This window comes from Eurosta solidaginis, chromosome 2 (assembly GCF_040869045.1).
Source record: "Eurosta solidaginis isolate ZX-2024a chromosome 2, ASM4086904v1, whole genome shotgun sequence".
In the NCBI taxonomy this organism is placed as follows: Eukaryota; Metazoa; Arthropoda; class Insecta; order Diptera; family Tephritidae; genus Eurosta; species Eurosta solidaginis.
Window position 1 is genome coordinate 189,702,924 of NC_090320.1, and position 12,593 is coordinate 189,715,516.

At 37.4% G+C, this 12,593-nt stretch overlaps 1 protein-coding gene and 1 long non-coding RNA gene across 4 annotated transcripts; both read left to right on the top strand.

Moving 5' to 3' along the window:
* Window positions 1-2,169: 2,169 nt before the first annotated feature.
* LOC137240407 (uncharacterized) lies at window positions 2,170-7,765 on the top strand. Of its 3 annotated transcripts, XR_010949720.1 has the most exons (3): window positions 2,170-2,305; window positions 2,369-5,031; window positions 5,092-7,763. XR_010949720.1 is itself a non-coding variant. In XM_067766637.1 (2 exons), the coding sequence occupies exons 1-2, from the start codon at window positions 2,229-2,231 to the stop codon at window positions 3,771-3,773; spliced, it is 1,482 nt and encodes a 493-aa protein (XP_067622738.1). In that variant the 5' UTR covers window positions 2,170-2,228; the 3' UTR covers window positions 3,774-7,764. The 3 variants fall into 3 exon arrangements, 2 of the variants coding, with proteins under 2 accessions (XP_067622738.1, XP_067622740.1); XM_067766637.1 differs by having other exon boundaries at window positions 2,369-7,764; XM_067766639.1 differs by having other exon boundaries at window positions 2,175-2,305; window positions 2,355-7,765.
* Window positions 7,766-7,781: 16 nt separating this feature from the next.
* On the top strand, window positions 7,782-9,343 carry LOC137240408 (uncharacterized). The gene is made up of 4 exons (XR_010949721.1): window positions 7,782-8,004; window positions 8,065-8,504; window positions 8,561-8,705; window positions 8,764-9,343. It is a non-coding gene; the product is annotated as an uncharacterized lncRNA (long non-coding RNA).
* The last annotated feature ends 3,250 nt before the right edge of the window (window positions 9,344-12,593 follow it).

Genomic DNA, 12,593 nt, shown 5'->3' on the forward strand with positions numbered 1-12,593 from the left:
GTATTGAGATTTAGTCCATTCAATTCAAGTACAATAAAGTAATATTCTTAAGTCATTTAAATTTTTTTGGATCTATGTCACTTATTCACATGAGTTACTGTATATGAAATAAGCAAATGTATGCATATGAAGTAAAATTTTTGAAAAAAAAAACATATGGCTGAAAAAAATGACGTAGTGTAATAAATGACTGCATATGAAACGGAAAATCTCATAAAATAATTTTGTCCAGCTAGCTTGTTCTACACAAAACACTGTGCGCCGGTGAGACTGTTACTTAGGCCATTTATACATATCGAAAAAAGAGTTGAACTAAGTTGTACAAGGTTGCTTACCTTGTCGAACACCTTGATTGACAGTAAACGGCTCAGAAAGCACACCATCAAATCATACCTGACTTGATGTATCTTTATAAATGGGTCGCAGAACCTCTATAATGTGGCTGGAGAGACCGATATGAGCCAACTTGTAAAAAGGCATATTCTGAGGAACTGTATCAAAAGCACATGAAAAATCCACAAAGCGAAAACTTTTTCTTCGCACTGAAGTTTAAGTGTACTATACTAGTTACATTGAACAGATTGTCCATTTTTGAATAGTTTTTGCGGAAACCCGCCTAGTATTCCGTAATTATATTGTTACAATCAAGCCACGCGTTGATGCGGCTCAGCAGCAAACCAGCGAAAATTTTATAAGGCATAAGTATTTTAATGGCACTAGTTCACCCTACAAGAAACGCTGATAGTTTTACCAATACACTCACACTTGTAATTGACAATGCTGATCCTGCGATGACGTAAACATTGATACTCAAATTTATGTATGTTCCTTTGTTCGCTCACGCATGCCAGCATGTTCCCAACGACAGCCTATAATCATGAAAAAGGACTCAAACTGGGAAAGCTTCGGACACCTGGTACAGAACAAAAGAACATACAGCAGATACCATTATTCCTGTGAGACAGATGCATAATTCTCAACGGAATTTTATGTATGCGAGAACAGTTTATCCGATTTAATCATGTTGTCACTACTGACTGTCATATGACAATCAACTGATTATCATGATTGTTTTGTTATTTTTTAAATTCCGCCATTTTCAACCGACGAAAACCATATAAAAAATAAGTTTAAAAAATGAAAAAGATAGCATTTCAAAGCTCCATGCTAAAAGAAAAAAAATCGAAAATAATATTAAAAAATACCAAAAGTTGTCGGAATGTATTGGGCGCACTCAAAAAATTGATACGCGCAAAATAATAGTGGTTAGTGGTGAATCATTTTTAAATGTGTTTCCGCATGAGGAAAGCGCTCTTCTGTTGTTTTGTTATTTTCTGAATTTAAATTGAACATTCTGAACTCGAATTCTTATAAAACTATTTATTTTAAACAAATAAAAAACACGTATGCTTTTATCACGTACAAAATTAAAAACGTAATGAAATAAAGTAAATAAAAAGCAAAAAGCATTGTTTAATTTTTGGCGGAATATGACAATGGTCACTTATTATAGTATAACAGTCAAACCTGATATCTACAGTAAACTATCATTTATGACACTTTTTGATAGTTAGAGTGTCAGCCCTGATCCAGGAAAAGGAACGAGAGTGAGCAGTACGGCTATATACTTAATCAGTAGGCCATGTGGGTGTATAAGAAGGAGGCAAAAACTCACACGTACACAGTTGTTTACATCACATTTGCGCAAGTCCCCCTAAGTTTGTGATAGAAAGTTTGTATGAGGCGCTGATCGTTAGGTTGACATTGCTGACAATTAGATGATAGTCAGTATTCTTGTAGGGTCATAAGTTTTTTTTTTCATTTCTATGTAGTCAAATATATTTGTCGTATAGTTTGGTGTTTTAATGGCACCACGCCAGTCGCACCACATTAATTCACAATACTTCCTGCTGGAAGTGCAAAAACTTTCCCTAAATCCATTTTAGGGAAGCATTGCACGTCTCAACTCCGCCAATTCATCAGGAGGCAGTTTGGGTGGCACCCTTTAGGTCCATTTTAATTTTCGGCCAAACCAATTCAAGCCTGAGAATATCTTGGTTGAACCGAGACTGCCAATTCCGCTCTGACGAAATGACATGAACGACTCCGTAGTCACGCTTGTGTTTAGTGATTGGTGTTAAAAAAAAGTCGATTACGATTCACCGATTACCCATCTCTTATCGGTTTATAAACACATTTTTCTGGTCGTTTATTGAATAATTGGAAATATGGTAATTTGTAGATTTTTTCTTCAGGGGGCGTGCAGATTTGGAACGAAATGTAATAACGAACACCTGGATATTAAGTAAATATACTTATTATTTATAAGTGCTAATAAGAAATTGTATATGTAGAATAAATATTATAGGCAGCTCGTTAAAAGCGACTTAGAAACGGCTCTAAATGGAAAGCAATGGCCTCTATCCTGCTTCGGACCCTTTAAGGATAAACCATGTGTACCAAATTTTGTTGAAGATCATTCGTTTGAAGAAATCAGATGGCTTTGCTACGAATCAAAGCAAAAGAACTGTCTAGACCAATATGTTCAATACTTCAATAAAGAAGCCTTAGATGCAAATAATAAAATGAAAGCCATGTTGCAGTTATCGCCTCCAGTTATTGATTTAATATGCCGGTTGTATGACACTCAAACTGATGCTTCTGGAAAAAACAATGCAAATAATCCGTTCGGGCTTGGAAGTATTTCTAGCAATGACACCGCCGGTTTATTTAGTAAACCCGCAACCACGGCTGTAGGTATTAACAATCACCATGTCTCAACCAATAACACGGGAAATGTTTTTGGCAATGTGACAGCATCACCTGCGGTAGGAATTTTTACTGGTGGCCATACTGCTTTTAACCAAACTTCGCCGGCTTCGGCATTCTCCCAGCAAACATCCAAGCCTAATGCTATATTCGGAGCCGGAAGTACACAAAGCGCTTTGTTTGCCCAAGCACATAAGAATATGAGCAATATAGGTGGATTGTTTGGCCAAAGCCCACAGGCGAGCAATGGGGTCTTCGCTCTGCAGCAGCAAACTCAGTCTTCTGTCAACAGCGGGTTATTTGGCCAGCAGCAGGCGCACCAATCCCAACCAATATCAGGCGGTTCATTATTTGCTCCAAATCAAGCTCAGGATGGTGGAAATATATTTAATCAGACACAAAGTGTTCCAAATGCGGGAAATGTATTTGCTCAAGGTATACAAATTCAGCAAACACAAAATCCATCTGTGTTTCCCGTGTATCAGACAAATAAGCAACAAACACTGTCTGTCTTTGAACAACAAAACGCTGAACAAAACTCCAGCAGTATATTTGGTCAAATAGCAGCAACGGCACCTGTCACGAATACTACCAACATATTTGGACAAGCATTAGGTAAATTAAGCACCAGCGGAGATTTTAATAGTCCTAATGCAACATCGATGCCTACACAAAATATTTTCGCTCAGAATTTACAACATCAACAAACTCCTGCAAACATGTTTTCACACCAAGCTCAAGCAACACATCAAGCCTCATCAAGTTTTTTCCAACAAAACAGTCAATCGTCACAACCACAACATCCACAACCACAAACATCCTTTGGACAACAGCTTCTTTCGCACAATTCATCTCAGCCACTGTTGCAATCCTCAGTTGTAAGCAGCTCTGTATATAGCAAATTAGAAAACCTTACAGCTGAAGAAATTGATGCTTTTAAAGCGGATATATTTACTCTGGGAAAAGTTCCAAATGTACCCCCACCACGGGAGCTGATAAATTAAATTATGTAAAATAGGTGTGTTATCTACTTACAAGCAAGGTGAATTCAATACCAAGTGGTGTTATCCCAACAGCTGATTACTTCTTCTTGATTATTTTCCATACAAAACATGATACAAAATATGTAAATTATTCGAAATCAATGAAAATTTTCATTTTATTTGAACTTCTACACGGCGAATTGGTTGAAGTCAAGTCAAAAGAAAATTTTCATTGATTCGATTAACTGGCGTTGTATGGAGAATTATCAAGAAGGAGCAATCGACTGTTGCGTTAAAAGGACCTGGTACTGAATTTGCCTTGACTTAAAAGGGAAACAATTATGAAATAATAGCGTGAACATAGGGTCGTATTATGTATAGCGCAACGAGTCATTTTTTCGCGTGTGAACAAAACTCCTATCATATAAGAGCATTAATTCACTTGAGGGTAATAGTCTAGTTGAGGGGTCGACTGCTAATACGCTACCAAAATATCGAGTGAGGCGTCTAAAGACGCATATTAATCTCGAGAACAATAATCCGAAGGCGGAAAAGAAAAATTTTATCTCTGTCCGGAGATATTTGCAGTTGAAGTTGGCGATTTCCATATGTGCAATTGTGTGGCGGTAGCCACGGTTATACCACACACCCGGACTTGGTATGGCGTAGCCCAGGGTTATTTTTTATAAGCGCGGCCGAATGCCCCCAACGCAGGAAGGTGTTCTGCGCAAAAATACTATGGATCCCACCCCCGGTTTCGGAGGTACCCGCGGGTCTTTTTCGGTTTTTCGTTAATATCTTTTGAACGAGTTAATATTTTTATTTTCCGCCTTCGGATTATTAATACTGATGTCAAGACGCGTCGTTTGACACCTCTCTCGATATTTTTGGTAGCGTATTAGCAGTCGACCCCTCAACTAGACTATTACCCACTTGAGTAAGGGACAGTAAACTGGAATGCCTTTATATTCACCCTTAACGCGAAGTTCACGCGGAAAAGTGTTCGCCTTCACTTTTTTCGCCTATCGGCAATTTCGGGCGAAAAAAATTTCACTTCGAAACAGCTGATGCTCTATTGTGAATTAGCGGTGAACAAATAGTTTATTTGCAATTATGTAAATTTTGTAAACAAGCAAAAATAGAGATATAAATTTATAAAAAAAATGGTCAATTTTGGACTTAGGTTGGTATTAATTGGGCGCGAGGAGAATATAAATGTGAAAGCGATTCGGAAGCAATTAAGGGACAATTCTAACCGTTTGGAGCTAAGTGATTCACTGTAAGTTAAAAATTGCTATTTTCAGCACTTTTGAATTCAAATTAACTTCTTTTCAACTAGTTTTCGGCAATATTACATGATAAACAAGCCGGCGTTCAAATATTTGCTATATATTCTTACCAACGCCTTGCCACCATTAAAGCAAAAATTTAGAGTTCCACCAATTTGTAAAGTTGAGCGCATGTGTTGCGTGTTTTCGCAGAGGGAGGACATCAAAAAGGCGTTGGAAAGGACCATGAGGTGGAACCCCCAGCGGGTTAAGGGGTTAGAATATACCCGCGGTAGGTATGCCTGTCGTAAGAGGCGACTAAAATACCAAATATATTCAAGGGGTTGTGTAGCGCAACGCTTTAAGGTTGCTATCGCAAGATATAGCTTCTCCAAACCCAATTGTCAGCCTCACCTATCCGTGGCGAATCCAGTTACATTAACAACCGAGGCTCTGGCGACCCCGAACTCCTCATTGATCTAAGGGGTGGGAGGGTTGTATGGATAGAGGTCGCATGTGGTCATAACAAGTCGGTACCGGAGAAGGTCGGGGTTGGTACCGGAGCGTACCGGATCTGCATCTGGCGAAGGACCTTCAAAATCGATAGCACTCCCCAAGATCTTCGGAGAGTGCCCTTATCGCTACAACAACAACAACCATGAGGTGGGTTTTAGCCAATCTTTCAGTGAGGTACGTTCAGAGGTGCTGAACATTTTGGAGCCGTTGCTTTGTTCACAATAAATAACTTGGCCGACATTAGAAGAACAACGTCAAACTGCACACGATTTAATGCAAAGTTCGGAATACCAGGAGTTGTAGGATGTGTTGATGGAACACATGTTAACATAGCAACCCCTTCAAAGAACGTTCACCAATTTTACAATATAAAAGGCAAATGCACTTTAAATGTCATGTTCGTGAGTGTTGTGCATATAACTAAAGCTAAAATAAAATATACATGCCTATTACGATATCCGACAAATACCATTCACGCGAATGCCATTCGATTCGCACTCCCCTCATTCTCATAAACGTCGGACGACTGCTTTACCCACTCACCTAGCGGATTGTGTCAAAAGCTGTTTGACATTTCTTTGAATAAATCAAAATTGTTTGTTGCGATTAAATTGTGCGTGAAAAATATAAAATCTACAAATCTTATAAAATAAAGTCGCTAAATGCCATGTATGCACATAACTTCACACATAATGGTCCGATTTTAAAACGGTTTTTTGCATTTGAAAGCTTAGCTACGTGAGATGGTACAGTTAAAATAATTTGAAGGAATATATTATAAGGGCGTGGCAAATTGCCAAAATGTAGTAAAAAATCATAAAATTTTTGTTTACACAGCTATAACTCATAAACGGATGGATGGATTTAAAAAATTCTACTTTTCAGTAAAACTGAAATATTTACCTTCGATATGCATCAAAAAAAACTTGATTCCTTTCTTATATCACCCAAATTGTTTAAACAAAAGTAACATTTTTATCAAAAAATGCGTATGTGTGTTTGTTCGCTGTGAACTGTCCGCGCTAATTGCTTTTGAGTGAGGCTTGATGCGACACATACATACGTACATATATAGCATTCGCTGCGTTATTTAACTTCGGGCGTAGGTTTATAGGTATGTATGGATCTACATCACTACATAGTATAAAACAGTCGCTTTTTCTGTCCCTATGTCCCTTTGAATGCTTAAACCAACGGATTTTGATGCGCTTTTTTTTTAATATGTAAAGAGTGATTGAAGAGGAAGTAACGGATTAACATATTTGGCTGAAAATTGGTGGAGGAGTAGCTTAGACCCAGGAGACAGACATAGGCTAATTTTTATCCCGTTCTGGATAGGGTCTTGAGATCAAAACGTGGACCTGGGTAATCCTGGATATGTTTGTACAATATGGGTATCGAATGTAATCTGTTCATGAGTACTTTGATTCAGGGTATTTTTCGTACCCGTGGGTGACTAGGGTCTCGAGATATAGGCCAAAATGTGAACCCGGGTACCCCTAGAATGTGTTTATAGAATATGTATAACAAATGAAAGCTGTTGATGAGTGTTGGGCAATTTTCATACCTATAGGTGACTAGGGTCTCGAGATATAGGCCAAAACGTGCATCAGGGTAACATTAGGATGTGTTTTTACATTATGGGTATCAAATTGAAGCTGTTGATGAGTGCTTTAGTACAGAGTAATTTTTATACCGCTGGGTGACTAGGGTCTCAAGATATGGGCAAAACCTGTACCCGGATACCCCTAGAATGTGTGTGTAATATGGATATCAAATGAAAGTTGTTGATGAGTGCTTTAGTACAGAGTAATTTTTATACCGCTGGGTGACTAGGGTCTCAAGATATGGGCAAAACCTGTACCCGGATACCCCTAGAATGTGTGTGTAATATGGATATCAAATGAAAGTTGTTGCCGAGAGCTTTAAAGTAATTTTCATTGTGATATTCGATTTAGTTTCATTAACCTGGCAAAACTGATAAATGTGCATGCGAAGCCGAAATAAAGACTATCTACATACGTCCTATTCGATTTGCCACATAACTATTTACATACGTCCTATTTTTTGCCTGGTAATAAGGGATGAAGAAGAATGGGAAAAAATTTAGAGAAGAGAAAAGACGGAAGGAGAAGGAGACTGAGAAGGAGATAGAGTGAGACGAAAATAGAGATAGATGAATCGAAAAGACGGAGGGAGGAGTGAATAAAAGGAATAAGAAAAAGTGTGCGGGGGGGGGGGGGGGGGGGGGCAGAGTTAGACGGAAAAAGTTTATTAAAATGTATGGAGATAGACCAAATTTATGGCAGAACAACGTCTGACGGGTCTGCTAGTATAAATATAAAATAAAAAAGTATGGATTCAATTGCTTTTTATTTTGACACAAATGAAGCAGAAAACAACACCGCATGCGTTAAAAGATCTGTGAGGGATAGGGCACCGGATATTTTCGAGCTGACAGACATAGAGTAAGTAGGTAAATTAAGAAAATTTTAATACACATGCGAATGTACATTTTTTATTTAAAGGTTCGTTAGAGAATTTCGAGTCAATAAAAACGCTTATAGACATCTTTTAAGCATAATTTGCAGTAATATTCCTCCCGTGATTAAACCACAGCAATAAGTCGCCAACAAAAGCTTTCGTTATGTCTGCGAATATTAGCCGAAGGAAGCTATCAGAATGCAGTTGGTAAAGACTATATGCTAGGAATGGCTCAACCAACAGTGTCGAAGGTGTTTTCAGAGATTCTTGAAATTATGGAAATGGAATTGTGCGAAAAGTGGATTAATTTGAAAATGAATGACGAAGAACAAATGGAATCCCGAAGTTACTTCTTCAACAAATCCAAATTCCTGGAATTGTTGTGTGCATTGATGGTACGCACGTAAGGATAGCAAAAACTTAAGGAGCGAACTCCCATTTATTTTATAACCGAAAAGGTTTTTATAGTCTTAACGTACTGGTTGTAAGTGTGCTAAATATTTATTGTATTATTTTTAATCAATGTGTTTAATTTTTAAGATATGTGATTATAAACAGCGTATACGGTACATTAACGCGAAATACCCTGGGTCAACACACGACTCATTCGTTTGGTCTAACAGTGACGTATCACAATTCTTCCAAGCTCAATACGAAAGCGGAAATAAAAGTCTACGTCTATTAGGTAGAAGAAACTTTATAATAATTTTCTGTTCAACGATAACTTTATATCAAATTCATAGGTGACGCAGGATACGGTCTTGCACCCTGGCTTATAACTCCTTTTGGCAACCCTGCACCTAATACTCCTCAAAGCCGCTTCAACAAATGGCATAGTTCTGGGCGAAACATTATATGGAGAACTATTGGTGTTTGGAAGAACTGGTGTAGATGTCTTCTGTCTGCACGACAACTTCACTACTCTCCTGAAAAGGCTGTGCAAATAATCAATGTAGCTGCAGCACTTCACAATTTACGCATTCACTACAATATCCATGATGAGTATCTCGATAACGTAAATAATGAGGACGGAGAAACTCATTTTCAAGAAATTGACCAAACGGAAAGGTATTATAGTGAAGCAGTTGAATTACGAAAACAAATGCTTCAAGCTTTTTTGTAAACAATTTTATTTTATTATAAATAAAAATACTGCCTTCATGGCCATGTAAAATATTTACTATACTTAAACTATAGTACATTGTAAATTTTATAAATTGTGCCCGTTTTTTTTTATTTTCATTAATTAAAAAAATTCATTTTATTATAAATAAAAATACTGCCTTCATGGCCACGCCAAACATTTTACACTATATACATAGTTTTTTTAATACAATTTTTTTTTAATTTTATTGCACTTAATATTTAAATCATTTCATTTTCTTTATTACGAAATTTTTTTTATAATTTTTTTATTTTTATTTTTTTTTTGCAAGAGAGGTGGGGATGGGGTTGGGGGAAGGGGGTGGTGGATGCATGCTAGGATGTGGAAGGGAAGGCTTTAGCAGCGCACTATTCACTCTTTCAAGCTCCAGTTGCAAGAGTAGCTCCTTTACTAGAGTCTTGTCCCGCAATAACTTTTCAGTTGCCAAGTTATGCCTTTTAGTTCCTGCAACTAAGTCCGTTAATACCGAGCAATTTGTCCATTGTTCCTGTTCAGGCTGCTTATACTTTTTTCGATGTTTTTGATGCTTTTTGTCAAATCTTCCTTTTTATTTTTTGTGACCTCATTGCAGATGAAACGTTATCGTGAAACTTTTTCTGTAAATCAATTTTCATTTTTAACAACGTCATCGGTCTTCCGTTTTGTGGTGTTCTCTGCTGTGGCTGCGAAGAGGAAGCTGCAGGAGTGTCTTGGTTGCCGTTTTCTTTGCTCCCAGCAATGTCAGTTTCTGCATTGTTCACCGCGACACTTAAGAATGTTTCGCTAGCACCGCTTTCAATATTGCGGGGTAGGTTCTGTTGTGTGGCAAAGTGTCTGCCAGAAACTCCTGCTATGGCGTCACCAAGACATACCAGCTGTGCAACTTCCTCTTCCAATGCAGTCAAATTTATTGTGGTGTTTGGTCCACCACCTGTTGCTAGCATTTGGGTGCGGTTGTGGGACATTTTCTTCTTAATGGAAGATTTGAAATCTGACCATACCTGAAATTGACATGAGTTTAACAAAATTTTTTATATGTAAACAATTTTCTTACTTTTTTCCACTCAGCAATGGACTTTGTTGGAGTCCCAACGCATTTAAGTCGGTGCCTAGGGATGTCCAAAACACTGAAAGTACGTCTGGCGTCTGCTTGGATATGTTTTTGGCGATGTCCTCGTTGAGCTTCATCCGTTCAACCATTAAAGAAAACTGTTCGCGATTTGTGGTACGACTTCTGTTTAAAAATATCACTATTACATTAATTTTACAAAAAAATATAAAAAATAACTAACCTTTCATTGAATTCCATTCTATTTTAACTTTATTGCGGGTTATGTAAAATTTTTCTTTTCAATCCGCAACAGTTTTTTAGCGAATGACACTTAGAGCAAATGACAGCTATTGCATTTCTATTGCGGTTATCGGAATGCAGGGAATCACCGAACTGCTATATCTACAAAATATTATTCGCGAGCTACATTGCCGATTGGTTATGAGAATACCAGATCTTCTCAATTCGATTCGCATTCCCCGCGGATAGCATTCGTCGGATATCGTAATAGGGGTGATAAATTATAAACCTATATAAATATTTTTCCAGGTATGTGATAGCAATCTGAGAATTCATGCCATCGATGCTACACATCCTGGTGCTTGCCACGATGCTTTTATATGGAACATAAGCGACTTAAGATCAGGTATGGAACATAATTATTTGCAAAGTCACAGCAATACCCGTCTACTAGGTAATAGCTTAAAACTAATGAAACGAATGCATTTGAAATCACCAAGTTTTCAGGTGACGCTGGGTATCCTCTAGGGCCTTGGCTACTTACTCTATACAGAACTCCACCCGAGGCAAGTAGACACGCGTTGTCGAAATATAATAGAGATAGACTTCGGTGCGGTCGGTTATGTTTTGCCGCTGCGTAAAGATTTTTCTTGTGTTTATTATTAAAATCTGTGATTTTGTGTTATTGGTGTTCCTATGATGCAAAAGCAATTTTACCGAGATAGTGACTCTTAACTCTACATAATTTTTATTATAAATATTGTTTAATATAATCAGGCAACTTAATTTTTTATATCTTTATTGTCATGCCTTGTACTTGTGGACAAAGGGTTGATCGGTCACATCCGAAGATTCAGTGTATGAAGTGCAAAGAGATTTTCCATATAAGCTGTGTTGGTATGCTGCAGACTGATGGGGATTTTCTAACCTCGTCTGATAAACCATTCTTTTGTAAAGTTTGTTCTCTTGAGCGTCGGTCTTCGATTCGCTCTCCTCCGCCACCCGCTGCTTTTGAAGAGAATTATGTTTCTAAAACCAGCGGTAATTTACACCCCTATTATGAACTCATACGATACACGATAAACGCTTGCAATCTGTTATACCATATTATGAAATAAATGCTAGCGTGTGAAACCCGATCGTTAGCGTTTATCGTTTATCGTGGTATTGCCATACGCTAACTATCGCATCAACTGTTCAATTTTCTACGCTAGCCATCGTTGATAAATTTTTGCACGATACGTTGGGAGCTATTTAAATAAAAGTAAATATAAAATTATTACAAAACTGAAGGAGCCAACTAAAGCCTCATTCCCAACACTCTGTTGCAACACCCTGGGCAAGAAGCCTTAAAGTGGCACAAACCTTCAAAATATTTGGGATGGATGACCTATTTTTACGGGCGCGCAAACTGCCTTCTATTTCTGTTAAGACATACTCTAACATCAATTTTGTTTATTAAACTTTTTCTTTACTTTTAGTATGTCAGGGACTTACAGTGTAGAGTTCATTTCAAGAAAATTGGAAGCATCTCTCAATTTTCTTCTTTCTATGGCATCTATGCAAGTTTCGTCAATTTGTTCATTTGAGTTTATATAAAAGGTAACAGAGGTTGCACAAAACATTTTATTATTACAGCTTTTAAAAACTTTTGCCACTTTCACGTACAAGATAAATGAATTGTTAGTATTTACGTTTTGTTTTGCTATCTGTTTCGTATAGATTCACAAAAATTTGTAAACAAAACTCTGCTGTCATTCACAATAGTACATCTATCGGGCGTGTGGAAATCGCAATATTAAAGCTAATTTTTTACGATACGCTAGCAAGCGTTTATCGTCTATCGTATAAAAACTCATAATAGGGGTGTTAGCCTCATTCTCTGATAATAGCAAACAAAGTGAAACATTAGGTTTGCCCTCAAATAAGCAACAATCAATGCTGCAATCTATCTTAAAGCAACTTTCTTATCTAAGGGCTGATAATGCTTCTATGCTGTCGTTGATCAAAAATTATCGAGATGATAAACAACTTTTTGTGCAAAAGACGGAAGAACTTTGTGCCGAAATTCGATCATTGCGGGCCGAAATAGTTGATAAAAATGAGGATATATCGAAACTAACACCCCTATTATGAAC

Bases quoted from the DNA above. Each gene is read 5' to 3' on its own strand.
- LOC137240407 (XM_067766637.1), top strand. From the start codon at position 2,229: ATGGTAATTTGTAGATTTTTTCTTCAGGGGGCGTGCAGATTTGGAACG. The intron at 2,306-2,368 runs GTAAATATACTT...TAAATATTATAG, and splicing joins AACGAACACCTGGATATTAA to GCAGCTCGTTAAAAGCGACT.